The following is a 12,704-nucleotide window of genomic DNA, read 5'->3' on the forward strand; positions in this document are numbered from 1 at the left end:
CCTCCTGTTGAGGCTGAACTCTTCTTGCCCTTGACTAGGCAGAGGATTTCAGCTTAGAGAGTTATCAGTCTCCCATCTTTCAGAAACGCTGCATTTAATATGAAATTTGGTTCTCTGCAAAGGCCCAACATGACATCTGTGCTGCATCAGGATGTCCACTAAGCAGCAAACTTTATATTTCAAACTATTTCCTCCTAAACCTAACTCCTAGTTTTACCTAACTGTTCTTAGTCTTCAGCTGCTCTCTGTGTAGAATATGGAGCTGCTGTTTTCCTCTCCTCTATTTCTATCTGCTTTTGCAGAGTTCCAGTCTGTTGAGTGAATATTTTTCAGCATCTTCATTGGTCTATTTCTTAAATACCTCAAAGAGATATGAAAGCATATAAAAAATTCACTTTAATGTTTTTTCTAACTAAAAAAACCCATAACTATATATGCAGTTAAATTATAAAATAATATTTTTTTCCTTAATGGTGTCAAAGATAACTACTAAATATTCTTTAGCAAAATCCTGGAGTGTTTGGTCTGTGTGTGAGGACATCTCTGAGTATTGATTCACACTTAAAAAAACTGCCGTGAAATTCAGGAGACTGACCATCAGAAAACATCTGAAATTGCACCTCATCTAAACAAAATGAGATGATGACCTTGAAGCTCTTTTCCATCCCTAATGACTGCAGGAATCTGTGAAAACCTGTGGGTTATTTGTGCCAGGAGCAAGGAGTCAGGTGGACTATGGGATGGTGATTAATTCACACAACTCTTGGCTGAATGGCATTTATTCATTCTTCTGGATGCCTCACTCTATATTTGGCAATGATATTTGACAATGTTGGACTGAAGGTGATGATCATGGACGTCTTTTCCAACCTCAATGATTCTATAACTTCTGATAGACACAATTCATTTTGATATTAGGTCAACTTTAGCCTTTCCTCACACCTGGGTGTTTATTAAGTTAACTTCACTCAGTGCAATGAACAGAAGATGTTTTATACCCACTGAGTGTCTGATTGACTCAATCTCACCCAGTTTTTCTAGGAAACTTTCAGGTGAAACATTTTCTCTCAGTATGAAGGTTCTCACCTTTTTGCTGTACAATAAAGAGCAGCTATTAATTCTGTACAGATACTACCCAAAACCATAAATAGCATCAGCCGTAATTACAAAAAAAAAAAAAAAAAAAAAAAAAAAAAAAAAAAAATAAAAAATTAAAACAACCTTCAAATCCTCAATTGTGGTGCATCAGCAAAAGCACAGAACAAGAACAAAAAAATTCTACATGCAACAAGAACTAAATGAATGCTTTGCTCTCTGGTTACTTCCCCTCTGCTCTCATCCATTCATTTAACTGCAACATGCGTCACACACACACAGTAATGTCACAGGAGTGCGTACACTTACAGGGTAATGGTTGATAGTTCTGACATCTTGCAAGAGTGCTGGTTAGCCCTCTTAGGCTTACAGTAGCATTTCTGAACGCAGCTGCTAAATATGACAAGATTAGCATTTTTTTCAGCATATTGTGAACAGGCCAAGGTAGGTCACTTTCAACACATTTCATGAGACACGTCACAAAGATGGAAAGCGGACACGACAGAATGGAGTCACAGCACGAACCAGCTGCTTGACTGAAGCAGAAATTAAAGAATTAACTAAAATCAAAATGCATTGGCTGTTGCTGGCTGTTGTGATGTGCTGATTCACAGACAAACCAAAACTCGAACACCCTGAAGGCAGGCAGGCAGCGCTATGCATCCAAAATGCACACGACCTGTGCAGTCTGGCCTTGTACAGAGGGTAACAGAACAATATATTAAATGAAAGTTGACTGCATGCTCGTGGAGAACAATCAGAGAGTAACATAAACTTGTAGGATGGGGATCAATCTAAGGTGAATTGGATCAGGTATTCCTGATTTTTATTGTAATGTGGATCCCTTCTTTTTAGCAGAGTTCTAGTAAGGACACCAAAGCAGTTTTTCATCCATCATCCTTGGTGATGGGGAGGGAGCTCAGAATGGAATCTGCATGACTGGCTGGTAATTTTGGAGGTACCACTTATTTTTTGTCACATACACTGAGACAGTGTGGTCATCAAAGCAACAGGCTCATACACTGTGGAGCAGGACCTTGATCCCTGCATGTTGGATTCTAGGAACAGCTGCTACAGAGAACAAAATAGCTGCTTTACAACCAGCCAGGAGAGGCTGATTTAAATCAGCCACTAAGAAGGGTAATCTGAAACACGGAAAGGCATTTGGAGGGATCCTATAAGAGATTTTATATCTGTTACGAGGGGCTGAAAACCATGAGAATTGAAAATAATGATTTCTTGTCGACTTTCAAGGGGAGAAGTTTTGTTTTGTTTTCAACATGTGGTTATTTTGGTGGGATTCACCTCAGGAAAGGTTGGATGTTTACAGTATGGATGTCTAAGTAAAATGGACCCTGAGAATCACCAGAATAAATAGCTGAGAGAGAAATACACACTTACTGGCCAGGGTACATCTGACCTGTTTCAGATGTCCACTCTAGGATGGGATGAACACCCCACATCACTGATTGAACCTCCATTAAACTATAAAGGATAATATGTTGATTTTTAAATTAATTGCCTTCAAGGCAAATATTTAAGCTTGTTCAAACAAACCAAACTCTGTTTCTGTTACACAGTCTAAGATCTGTGTTTACAACTCATGGAATTTATAATCTGAACAGTAAACCAGGATAAATTGAAAGCTTACTAAATTTCTCCCCACTTTTAACTCCTTTAAGTCAATCCCCATTACTGGAGTTATGTTTTGTTTCCTTTTGGATAATTAAAGCCTGATAACTGCGTTGTTTTTAAATATTACAGCATAAGACCTGGAAAAAACACAGTCTTGTGGCATGCACACATCCAGAAAATAGAAATAGTAACTTGTTTCAACTCGTAAAATGAATTTCATTTCTCGGATGTTGCTGAGGAAGTAAATATGAAAGTGATTGCTCCTTTTACACTACAATTTCTGTGCTAAATTTTTCAACCACCTGTTTTTCACAGAGCTGAGTTGGGCATTAATTGTCAGCTAAGACTGAACAGAAATGAGGAAGGAGGTTTTAGAGATAGTTACATTTTACTTTGACTGAGGCTTTCAGAAGTGACTACGGATTTTGAGTGCCACTCATTTTTTTGATCACTTGATCTGAAACACATTTCTCAGACCAATTTTTACCACAAGGGGGCTGCTCAGCCTGTGTTGAAAAGCAGCATTTACAAGGCATATTAAGGTACAGAACCTGAAAATGAAACATCTAAAAATCAATAATCACTTTTAAAAGTCTTAGCCATGGGTTGTTGTAGGGGGTTGTGGTCTTCAATGATATACTTAATGTTGCTATGGCAACCTAGAAATAAATTCCCATCCATGTTTCCTTTACTGCTTATGCCCTGTTTTATTTGACAGGAATTGATTTTTTTAATAGGTTTTCCTGGTGAATAGACCTAATGTGACAGCACTTGGTATTTACTAGAATTATTGAAAAAAAACAGACTTGATTTTGAAAATATTATCTAAGGATTAACTGCTGCTCCCCACCCACTGAGGGGATACTTACACACAGGTTTGGGATGGAAAATATTGCTAGCACTTTTTAGGAAAACCTTAATATTTTAAGTGCTGTTAGCACTTATTTTCTGCCATTTCTAATTTAGGTAGAGTCATCTCTCTGATATTGAATGGTGTAAAATGTCCCAAATCTTTAGAGTACAGAATTTAGAGATGTTTTCTTTCCTTTCTCCCTCCTCTTTTATTTTTTAAACCTTATTTATTTATTTATTATCAAAGTACAGACGTTGGTGGAAGGAAAGGGAGAAAAAGAGAAGAGACAGAGGAGGCAGGAACCAGAAAAAAAAATGGAGGAAAAAATAGACAAATATAAGAAAATGAATAGGAATGAGAGCATGGCTATGAAAACACTACACAAATCAGGGCAGGATCCTCAGACCTCTGTAGGCACACAGAGAACGGAATTGGTCACATCTAACTCTACGTGCCAGAGACAAATTTCGAACTGAACTATCATCTTGAGCTCACTCAATCATGGAAAGAGCAGGGACTTCCAGGCTGAGCTGCCCTGTGTGACAGAGGCATCTAAGCCATAGGGGATGCTCTGTCTGACGGAGGTGCCCTGGTCTCCCCGAGTGACCATAGACGACGACTGGACTGCTCAGATTGAGTACGAGACTTTAGACAGCTAAAGGCAAACAAGCTGAGTCTCACCGCAAGTGTCCTGGGCAGGGACTGCAGCTGCATCTGGGAGGAAGAGGGAGGGTGCTAGGGTGGAAGGGGAAAGAAAAGGTTAAACATTCCCGGGAAGAAATGAGCAATGGATGATGTGGCTGAAGGCCACACTGCATCAGACCGAACACCTGGACGTCTGGCGAGTCAATGCAAATGAGAGAGAACACAAGTCTGAGGCAAAAGGAGTTGCAACTCAATTCTAGATGTCTCAGAGGTGCTTAAGAGGAGTGAAACAAGCATGCTGATCCAGGGGAAGGAGGTTATGCTGCATTATCCAGGCCAAGTATATCCATAATGAAAATGGTCAGGGTTCTGAATTTAGGTCACTACCAGCACTCAGGGAATGATGGAGTTTGTGCCTTGTCTCTGAATGTGCTGAACGGGAATCCTTTGGGAAACGCAATAAAGGTAGAACTTGATTCATGCAAATTAAAACTGCGCCTCGTGACGAATCTTTGTGCAACCTGCTCCATTCATTCTATGTAACCTCACCACGAGTAGGATTGGCAACTGTGTAGTAGCAGGAGAAGGAATGCAGAAACAAATCAATGAAGTAAAGCATTGAAAATACAGTAGAAAGTTAACCAAAGTGGAAGCAGAGAGATTGTATGGGAGAGAGAGGAGAAAATTGAAAAGTGGATCCGTATAGTATATTATTTATATCACACACCCACTTCCCCTCAGCTGATCCTGCTCTAGGCTGGGGGACTTTTCCTTGCTGCTCAGTAGCTGAGGATTCCCTGAAGCTGCACTTGTTTCCCTTCCAAAACACCGACCACATTTACAAACACCCTGCCCTTACAGAGCAGATGGAAACAGTTTGGACATCAGAACTCGTTCTGCGAGCAGCAATCAGACTCTACAATTCCATCACCCTGCAGTGGCTGCAGCTCTGACCCACTGTGTGCAGCCAGAGTCATTCACCCCTCATCCTGACACAGAATAAGCACAGGTGCTTCTCAGCAAAGTTTTTTAGTTGTATCTCCTCTATTTTTTGAGGTTAACAAAATAGCTGCGTGCCTTTTTCCTTGTCACCCCATGCCACCTTGGCAGTCACTGGTGAGAAACAGGCCATTAAGTGAGATTTACCTGACCTATTTTAAACCTGTTGTTTAAAGAGAAATAAGCTGTACTAAAGGATTCTATTCTCTGGACTGGGTAGGTCTCTACTGACTGTGGAAGGAGCCCACAGCAGGATTGTTTTATTAAATCAGATAGATCCCATGCTGTTGGGCTAAACATAAAACCAATGTTGTAGTCTTCATGAGAAAAAAAAAGAAACTCTGTTTCTCTAGCCTTTAACTGAAAAAAACCCCCAAATTCTTAGTCTTGTTAGCTAGAGCTTCACTTTTCCCTGCTAATGCAACCAAAATAAGAGGCCGAATCTGAATTAGTGCTTGCAGGTTAATGCTGTGGTTAAAACCAAATATTTAACAAAGATGAATTTGAACTGGAAATTTTTGTCCAGTAAATGCGACCCTTGAGCAGATCTGAGGCTTGAAGGTGAAACAGAATGGCCAAAGAGAGCCAAAAATCATGTCTGTAGTGCTCATTCTTGGCTTTTCTAACTTCTACAGAGCGGACATAAAAAGAAGGAGAACATCGCTTCTACACTTGGAGTTAAATAATGAAGAGATTAAGCTTAGTATTTGCTGGTGCTCTAGAGAATAAAGCTGGCAGCAGAGGGCAGAATTCTTCCAACAATAACAGCCTTTAAATGAACAGGAGCTTCAAGGTTCTGTGTCCTGATCCTTCCCCTGTGTTAACTCTGGAGCTCCTGTTTTACCGAGCTGGGTTATTCTCTCTGACTTCAGAGCACAGATCCAAGTCGAGCACTGTGGAATCATTCTGATGGAGGTGCAGTAACATAACTGTGGTGCAGCAGGCAATAGAATGTTCAAATAGAAAAATGTACCATGACAAATGAGATTCTTAAATGGTCTTGAATACATCACTGTTTCAAATGAAGAATGTGCATCTCCAAATCCAGGCATAAATATCTGAGAATGGGATTTAGCTCATTGTGAAAGATAGCAAATGAGCAAAGCCCACAGGTGTTTATTGTCCCAGGCTGACACAAGAAGTGCATTTTTAAGTCTTACAGACAGGTTTTGGTTCCTGTCAGCTGGCAGAGCTCAGCTCAGTATAACAACACTGAGTTTATATAATTTGAGCTCTGAAGCTTCGGTTACATTGTTTTGACTCACCTGCCTTACATGTTATACAATATCCCTGCAGATTCAAGGTACAACCCATCTCTACAACTCTCCTTAATGAAAAAAGAGAGCACTGCCTCTGTTAAAAAAGCCTGGGCTTGCAGATGTTTAATCAGCTGAACAACTCCTGTGTTTTCATTGGAAATATGAAGAGGAATTACAGTTTGGAAGTCTCTCAGTAATGATACAGGTGGGACTAAGACTGGGATATGAACTTTACACATGGCTTTGGATTGGTCCTGTCTTGAGGTAGTTTACATTTGTTTAAACCACCTTCACTGAGACTTAATTCAGTATTAAGCCACTGTAGCCTGGTGGCCTTTGAGGATGTTCTTTTACTCTCCAAGGCAGAGTTTGTTATTGGAAAACTGATTACTGTGATTCTGCACCACACAGTTCCTTTGACACACAGTGTTAGTCATGAGCTCCTCACAAGAAATTTGTCTATCCAGATCAAAATGCCTTCTGCACTGGGACAGTGCCATCTTTCTTGTCCCTTCCTTACCTCAGGCTGTGTAATTGCTTGGAGTACATCCTAAAATCTCTCCAGATGTAAAACTAACCCCACTGGATGTGGAATGTGCCAGCTGCTGAAGATAATAAATCAATGGCAAGGAGAAGCAGAGACACTGAGGGCAAAGTAAAACTTCTGTTGTCCTCAAATGATAGAGGCAAAAATGTGAATGGTGGGAAAAACTAACTGGAAGACCATGGATGCTGGTGGGCATCAAGCCTTGGTATAAATTGAAAGCACGTTCAGGATCAGAGATGCCAGAATGATTCCCCATTTCCTGCAGTCTCACATCAACTGCTGCATGACCAGTTGCTTCAGCTCCACCTTCAACTTTACATTAAGCAACTGATTCAAAGAATCAGAGGTGCAAACTGATTTGGGGACAAGTAAAAATTCAGATCTACCCCTTTCAGTCTAACAGTGCATTCAAACAGCAAACTCAGCTATGAGCAATGCATGAGGGAAAGGCCAAACAGCCAGAATGCTCTAATTTGGGTATTCCCTAGCTCACGCTAAATTTGAATCCTCTGAAAATTTTTCTGAATCTCCAAAGCCATTATCTTTCCCAGGATGTAAGGAAGCTACTCTGGTAAAAGATACTGCACCCAAATCCATGGGTAATTTGTAAAGATGAGTGGCCTTGGGCACTGGACGTTCCCTCTCCTGCTGATCTCCATGACAACTGAAGCTTATCAATACACATCAAAATTAGGTTATTCACTCTGACCAAGTGCAGTGACTTCAGAAGCACATTTGAGATCCCTTCTACATTTTCTTTCCAAAAGCTACCTTATTTTTGCTAATCAGGAAGCTCCAGTGTGTGGCAAAATTTACAATGTTACAGCAAATTCAGTGAAGTGCAGCCACTCTCCCTTTACAATATGAAGCTTTATATCGTGCACATTGCTAAAGTATTTGTGACCTTTTAAACAGCAAGGCTGGAACAATTTTAGATATCTAAAGTGTTTCAGACAGCACATGTGTGGGCAAAATCCTATATTTACACAGGCACCCTACAGACACAAGCACTTACCTATAAATCCCTCTGGCTTGGGTGTTCTGAGTTCTGTTCCACACCAGTTATGGCAATCAAGCCATGATGGCTTTGGTACTGTCTTTGAAAGGTGTTTAGATCTGAAATTTGCAGAGATATGCCACTAACGTTTCAATGGGAACTCATAAAAAGCTATTAGCCTTTTTTGGCCCCTCAAACTCTATGGAAACAGGGCTGTTAGGGCTAATCCAGCCCTTGTTAGAACTGTTGAGAGTGCATCAAGCTTTACTGTGTTTTCTTAAGAAAAAAAAAATGGAAAAATCATTTCTCTAAAGAGAATTACATTGTTGGATAAAACCTGGCATTATTCTCTCCCTCACTAACCTGCACACCTCCTTGATCTTTCAAGAGAAGGAGCATCTTTTAGTGGCTTCTCTTCTGATGCAAAATTGCTCTTTTTCAGTTCATGGCTTGCTCTTGTGACAGATGGGGGAAAAAAGTCCATGCTTTGCTCTTTTAGGATGCAGATTGTGGACAAAGAACTGTTCTCTAAGGCTGCCACAGATCATGGAGCCAAGGAGAAATTTTAAGTCATCATCAGAGAATTCTTACATGTGAAACCTAGGCAGATTTCAAAATATCATGGGTTCATCAAGAACAAAAATCACCGTTGTGTCCTTTTCTCTGTCTGTATACCCATTTAAACCATAAAATTTCCCATAAAAATGCCTTACAGCCACAGAAATAGTGTTTAAAGACAAAGTCATCCTATTTTTCAATACTACTGCAAAAGGAAAAAGGACAGGAGTCAGCCTCCACCACACAGACACCACCTGTGCAGGCCAAGGCCTTGCACCCTAAAATCCACCTTTTAAATGTTTCCAAATAGCAGAAGCAGAACCCTTTTTAATGTTGCATTCATCACAGGTGATGTTGTAACCACAAGAAATAAGTTTTGTGATCCATGATTTCAAAATCAGATCCCACCAAAGCTCTGGTCAGGTGCTTGTATATCATTGGAAATGGAATGGAATTTCCTTTATAAATATTGATTTGCTCTTGTGGAATATCCCTCTGGCAAGTGGCCCATGGAATAACAAAAGCCCTTTCAAGGTAGAAATAGTTTTAGGTCTAATCTCACCATTTATGTAAGAATGTAAAGGATGCACTGGATGACAGGACAGCATTAAGGTTGGGAAAGTAGATTTGACAACCATAAATTCATCTTCCTGCCCTTGCCACAGGCACCTGAGGGATTTAGGTGCATTTTACCCTCAGTTGTTCAGTAGCAATAACAGCTCACAGGAACATTATAAACACACTAAATATTCTGTGCTGTTTGATTTTACAGCAATAGAAACCACAGATAATCAAAGCAGAACTGGGCTTTTGATTATTTTATCTGAAAATAAATAAATCCCTGTTAATTATACTCCTGCTAATTATAGTACACAGCCTACATGATCTTACATTCCTAATGAGTACGCTCAGTTTTTTTCCAATCCCTACCTGAAAAGATTGGCACAAATGAACACCCCCCTCCTCCCCAGCCAAAAATTCCAAAATAAAAAACAACCAAAAAAATCAAATCAGCACCCAAAATAACAATTTGCCTTGGGCAGGGCACATGAAAAGTACAGTAGTGAATGAGCACATTTTTTCTAGAGCTTTAAATAAATCCATCAAGAATTAGTGTCGATCAAAGCAGCAAGTATCTACTCCCCTGGCATTCCTTAGAAATGAGCACTAGGTCCTTGCTGATCATGCACTGACATCAAATGACCATCATCTGTGTTTTCCAGTTTGTTTTCCTGTGGTAGAAACGGATTAACCCAAGGACATGAGTTCCTTTCGTTGCTGGGTCGTTGGGCATCCCAGCACCCAACTGGCAGTACCTGGGGGTCAGAAATTGCAGTGTCTTCCTAGAGAACACACTGTCCATCCAACATCTGCCATTTGCTGGTCAAAAAATGAGCCTTTTGGCACCAAGGCACCCTGTCAGTAATCATCAATTCTGGCAGTCTGAGCACTTGCAGCAAGACAAAGCGGCAGCAGAATGAATCACTGCGTGTCCAGTGACTTTGGAGGTGAATTTTAGAGGAGTGTTGTTTACCAAAACATCTGGGTTACAACATTGCTTTTGCTGCCCTAACCCTCTAGGTTGCACCATAGGTAAAATCATACCTACCTATGATATATGCCATGATTCTCCTTTCTTTCCAGCAAGATGCTGATTGGAGGAATGACGTAGACCTGAATTAGCTAGATATATATGTGGGGTTTATTTTCTTTTCATTGAGTTTTCAACATGTGATACAAAATTTATGAAGAATCTGTCAAAGCAAAAGCAGAAACAAGCTTCCCCCTCCCAAATTATACCAGTCATGATAAACTGGAAATCAGAATAAAATAAAAAGAGGATTTTTTTCAGTTATATGTGCTTGATCCTTGAAAATGAATGAAGAAGCAAAGACTTGATGGAAATGTGTGGGTCTTTTTAATCTTATGGGTTATTCCAGCATGCATCTACATCATGCACCCACTAAATATTGTGGTGTTTTATGGTAGTGATGCTGATGATTTTCTCTCTAGAGTGAATATTTCAGCAATGCAGCAATGCTCATGAAAATAACAGTGTGGATTTAGGCTTTGTGTAGGCATTTCTGCAGAACTATGGCTTTTTTTGGGGGAAGGTGATGTACTCTCTCTACAACAATTTGACCAAAACCAGGATGCCCGAAAACAGATTCTGACATACCAGGTTACACGTTGTTGGCTGGATTTTTCACAGTAAAAATAGTGAAGTCTTGCCAGACTAGTTTATTATCCCTTTCCTAAAAGTCCAGAGAAAGAACTGATAGATGATAAATCCATGCAAATAATGTGGGCCTGATGTGCTGCTCTGTGTGCTGAAACAGCCACTGCAGGGTTGTGAATAAATGTTTGTGGTCCCCAGGCCTGTGAGATCCCATTTAATTCATGGACTCCTGGTGTGGTGCTCCTTGGCTCTGAGCACATGGGGTAACTATCCCTAAATAATCTGCTACTTCTTCAAAATAGCTACAAACTGCAATTGGAGATTGCTAAAAATCAGGGGGTTCTTTCTGTTTGGAATCACGTTAATTAATTTATAGCTGGATGGAAAATATAGATACTAATTCAAGACTTGGTCAGTTTTTCCGTGAGATTAAATAGGACTTGTCACAAGGAGAAATGGCTTTAAATGGAATTTAAACTGTGAGGGTGGGGAGGCCCTGGCACAGGGTGCCCAGAGAAGCTGTGGCTGCCCCTGGATCCCTGGAAGTGTCCAAGGCCAGGCTGGATGGGGCTTGGAGCCTCCTGGGATAGTGGAAGGTGTCCCTGCTCATGGCAGGGGTGGCACTGGATGATTTTAAGGCCCCTTCCAACCCAAACCATTTTATGCCTGTAACCGTGGCACATTACTGCTGTTTATGATACTCATTCACCAGATGGGGTGAGAACCTCCCTGAACTATGCTAATAGCTGTCTTAATTCCTTTAAGAATACTATCAATTGCACTTTATGCTTCCCCACCACCTGGGAGTCTCAGAACTTCTCACTCAGATAAAAATCTATTTAAATTGCATTACTGATCTTGCTTCTGTTCTATGCTTAATTTGGGAGAATTATTCAAGACTGACATAAGATTAACTGAAACTAGGCACGTTTCAAGAAAAAACTTCTGCCTCTGGCACTCCTCACACTAAAAAGTAACTAATGGTTAGGATGACTATTGGGAGGAAGCATGAAAGTTTCTTAGAAAAAGAACCCAAAATAATAATAAAATTAAAATGATCATTAAAAGGGTGTCTTCTGTTCCTTTTTGAATTCCTACCTCAGCTGCTTAGGCATTTTGATGAATCTAGCCCCCAATATTTTCAGCCTTAAAGAGGAGTTTCTATCGAAAACATCAGTGAAAGAAAGATGGAGTTGTTGCTCTCCCAGAACCTGGTGGGTTTTTGGGGTCTTGGGCTGAGATGGGATCAGCAGCATGCAGGCAGCTCTGAGGGGAGCTAAAGCATGAGGAAAGGTTGAGTAGGCATGAGACTGGCAATGAATGACTGAACACACAAACTGATGAAATGGAAGTTTATAACCACGGAAGCACTTGGCCACTCCCGAAAATTCTTAGGAATTAGCGACATGTTCCAGGTTTTTGTCAGCCTAAAGGCATTGTTTCACACAATGAGAGAATTAGAGAGAATTTTGTTTATGGGAGTAAAGCGCTTGTAAAGCGTGGCAAATGATACAAATGATTGTTTGATTTATTTTAAGGCAAATCTTAGATTCTCCAGTGGCTACACGGCATTAATTAAGCATCAGTTCCCCTGCAGTGCTCTCTTCTGCCACGGTCCTGTCATAGCTCCCAGCTAACTTCTCCAGTGGGAGAGTTTAATAATGAATGCACAGTGGTAGCAATATATGATTAATCTTTGAATTTAAGCCCACCCCCAGGGCTTTCAAAATCAAATACAGGCTTAAGTGCTTTGCAGAACCACCACCACCGTGTCTATGAAGTAGAAGCAGAGGCAGATTTGTCTAACAAAAATAGTCATTAAAAGGACCTGGACCTAAATATGTGCCAAACATATAAAAAAAGAAATCCTCCTCAAAGTCAGTAGCCAAGTTTTTGGGGTCTTTCATTTTCTTTTTTGAAAGGGAAGTCCCAGCTGG

At 40.4% G+C, this 12,704-nt stretch overlaps 1 protein-coding gene across 9 annotated transcripts in view; it reads right to left on the reverse strand.

Annotated features, from left to right (window-relative positions):
* Positions 1-12,704, reverse strand: part of ADCYAP1R1 (ADCYAP receptor type I) — a 137,719-nt gene that overhangs the window by 7,206 nt on the left and 117,809 nt on the right. For 4 of the 9 annotated variants that reach the window (XM_039549635.1, XM_039549637.1, XM_039549634.1 and 1 more), the window contains 2 exons: positions 4,265-4,318; positions 1,405-1,488 (listed from right to left, as the gene is read on the reverse strand). The exons of 2 other annotated variants lie outside the window; for them this stretch is intronic. In XM_039549635.1, the coding sequence (XP_039405569.1) occupies positions 1,405-1,488; positions 4,265-4,318 (138 nt within the window). The remainder of the gene's footprint in view (positions 1-1,404; positions 1,489-4,264; positions 4,319-12,704) is intronic. 3 more of the 9 variants (XM_039549639.1, XM_039549638.1, XM_039549636.1) reach the window with 2 other exon arrangements.

The sequence above is a fragment of the Corvus cornix genome, chromosome 2 (assembly GCF_000738735.6).
Source record: "Corvus cornix cornix isolate S_Up_H32 chromosome 2, ASM73873v5, whole genome shotgun sequence".
Lineage (NCBI taxonomy): Eukaryota > Metazoa > Chordata > Aves > Passeriformes > Corvidae > Corvus > Corvus cornix.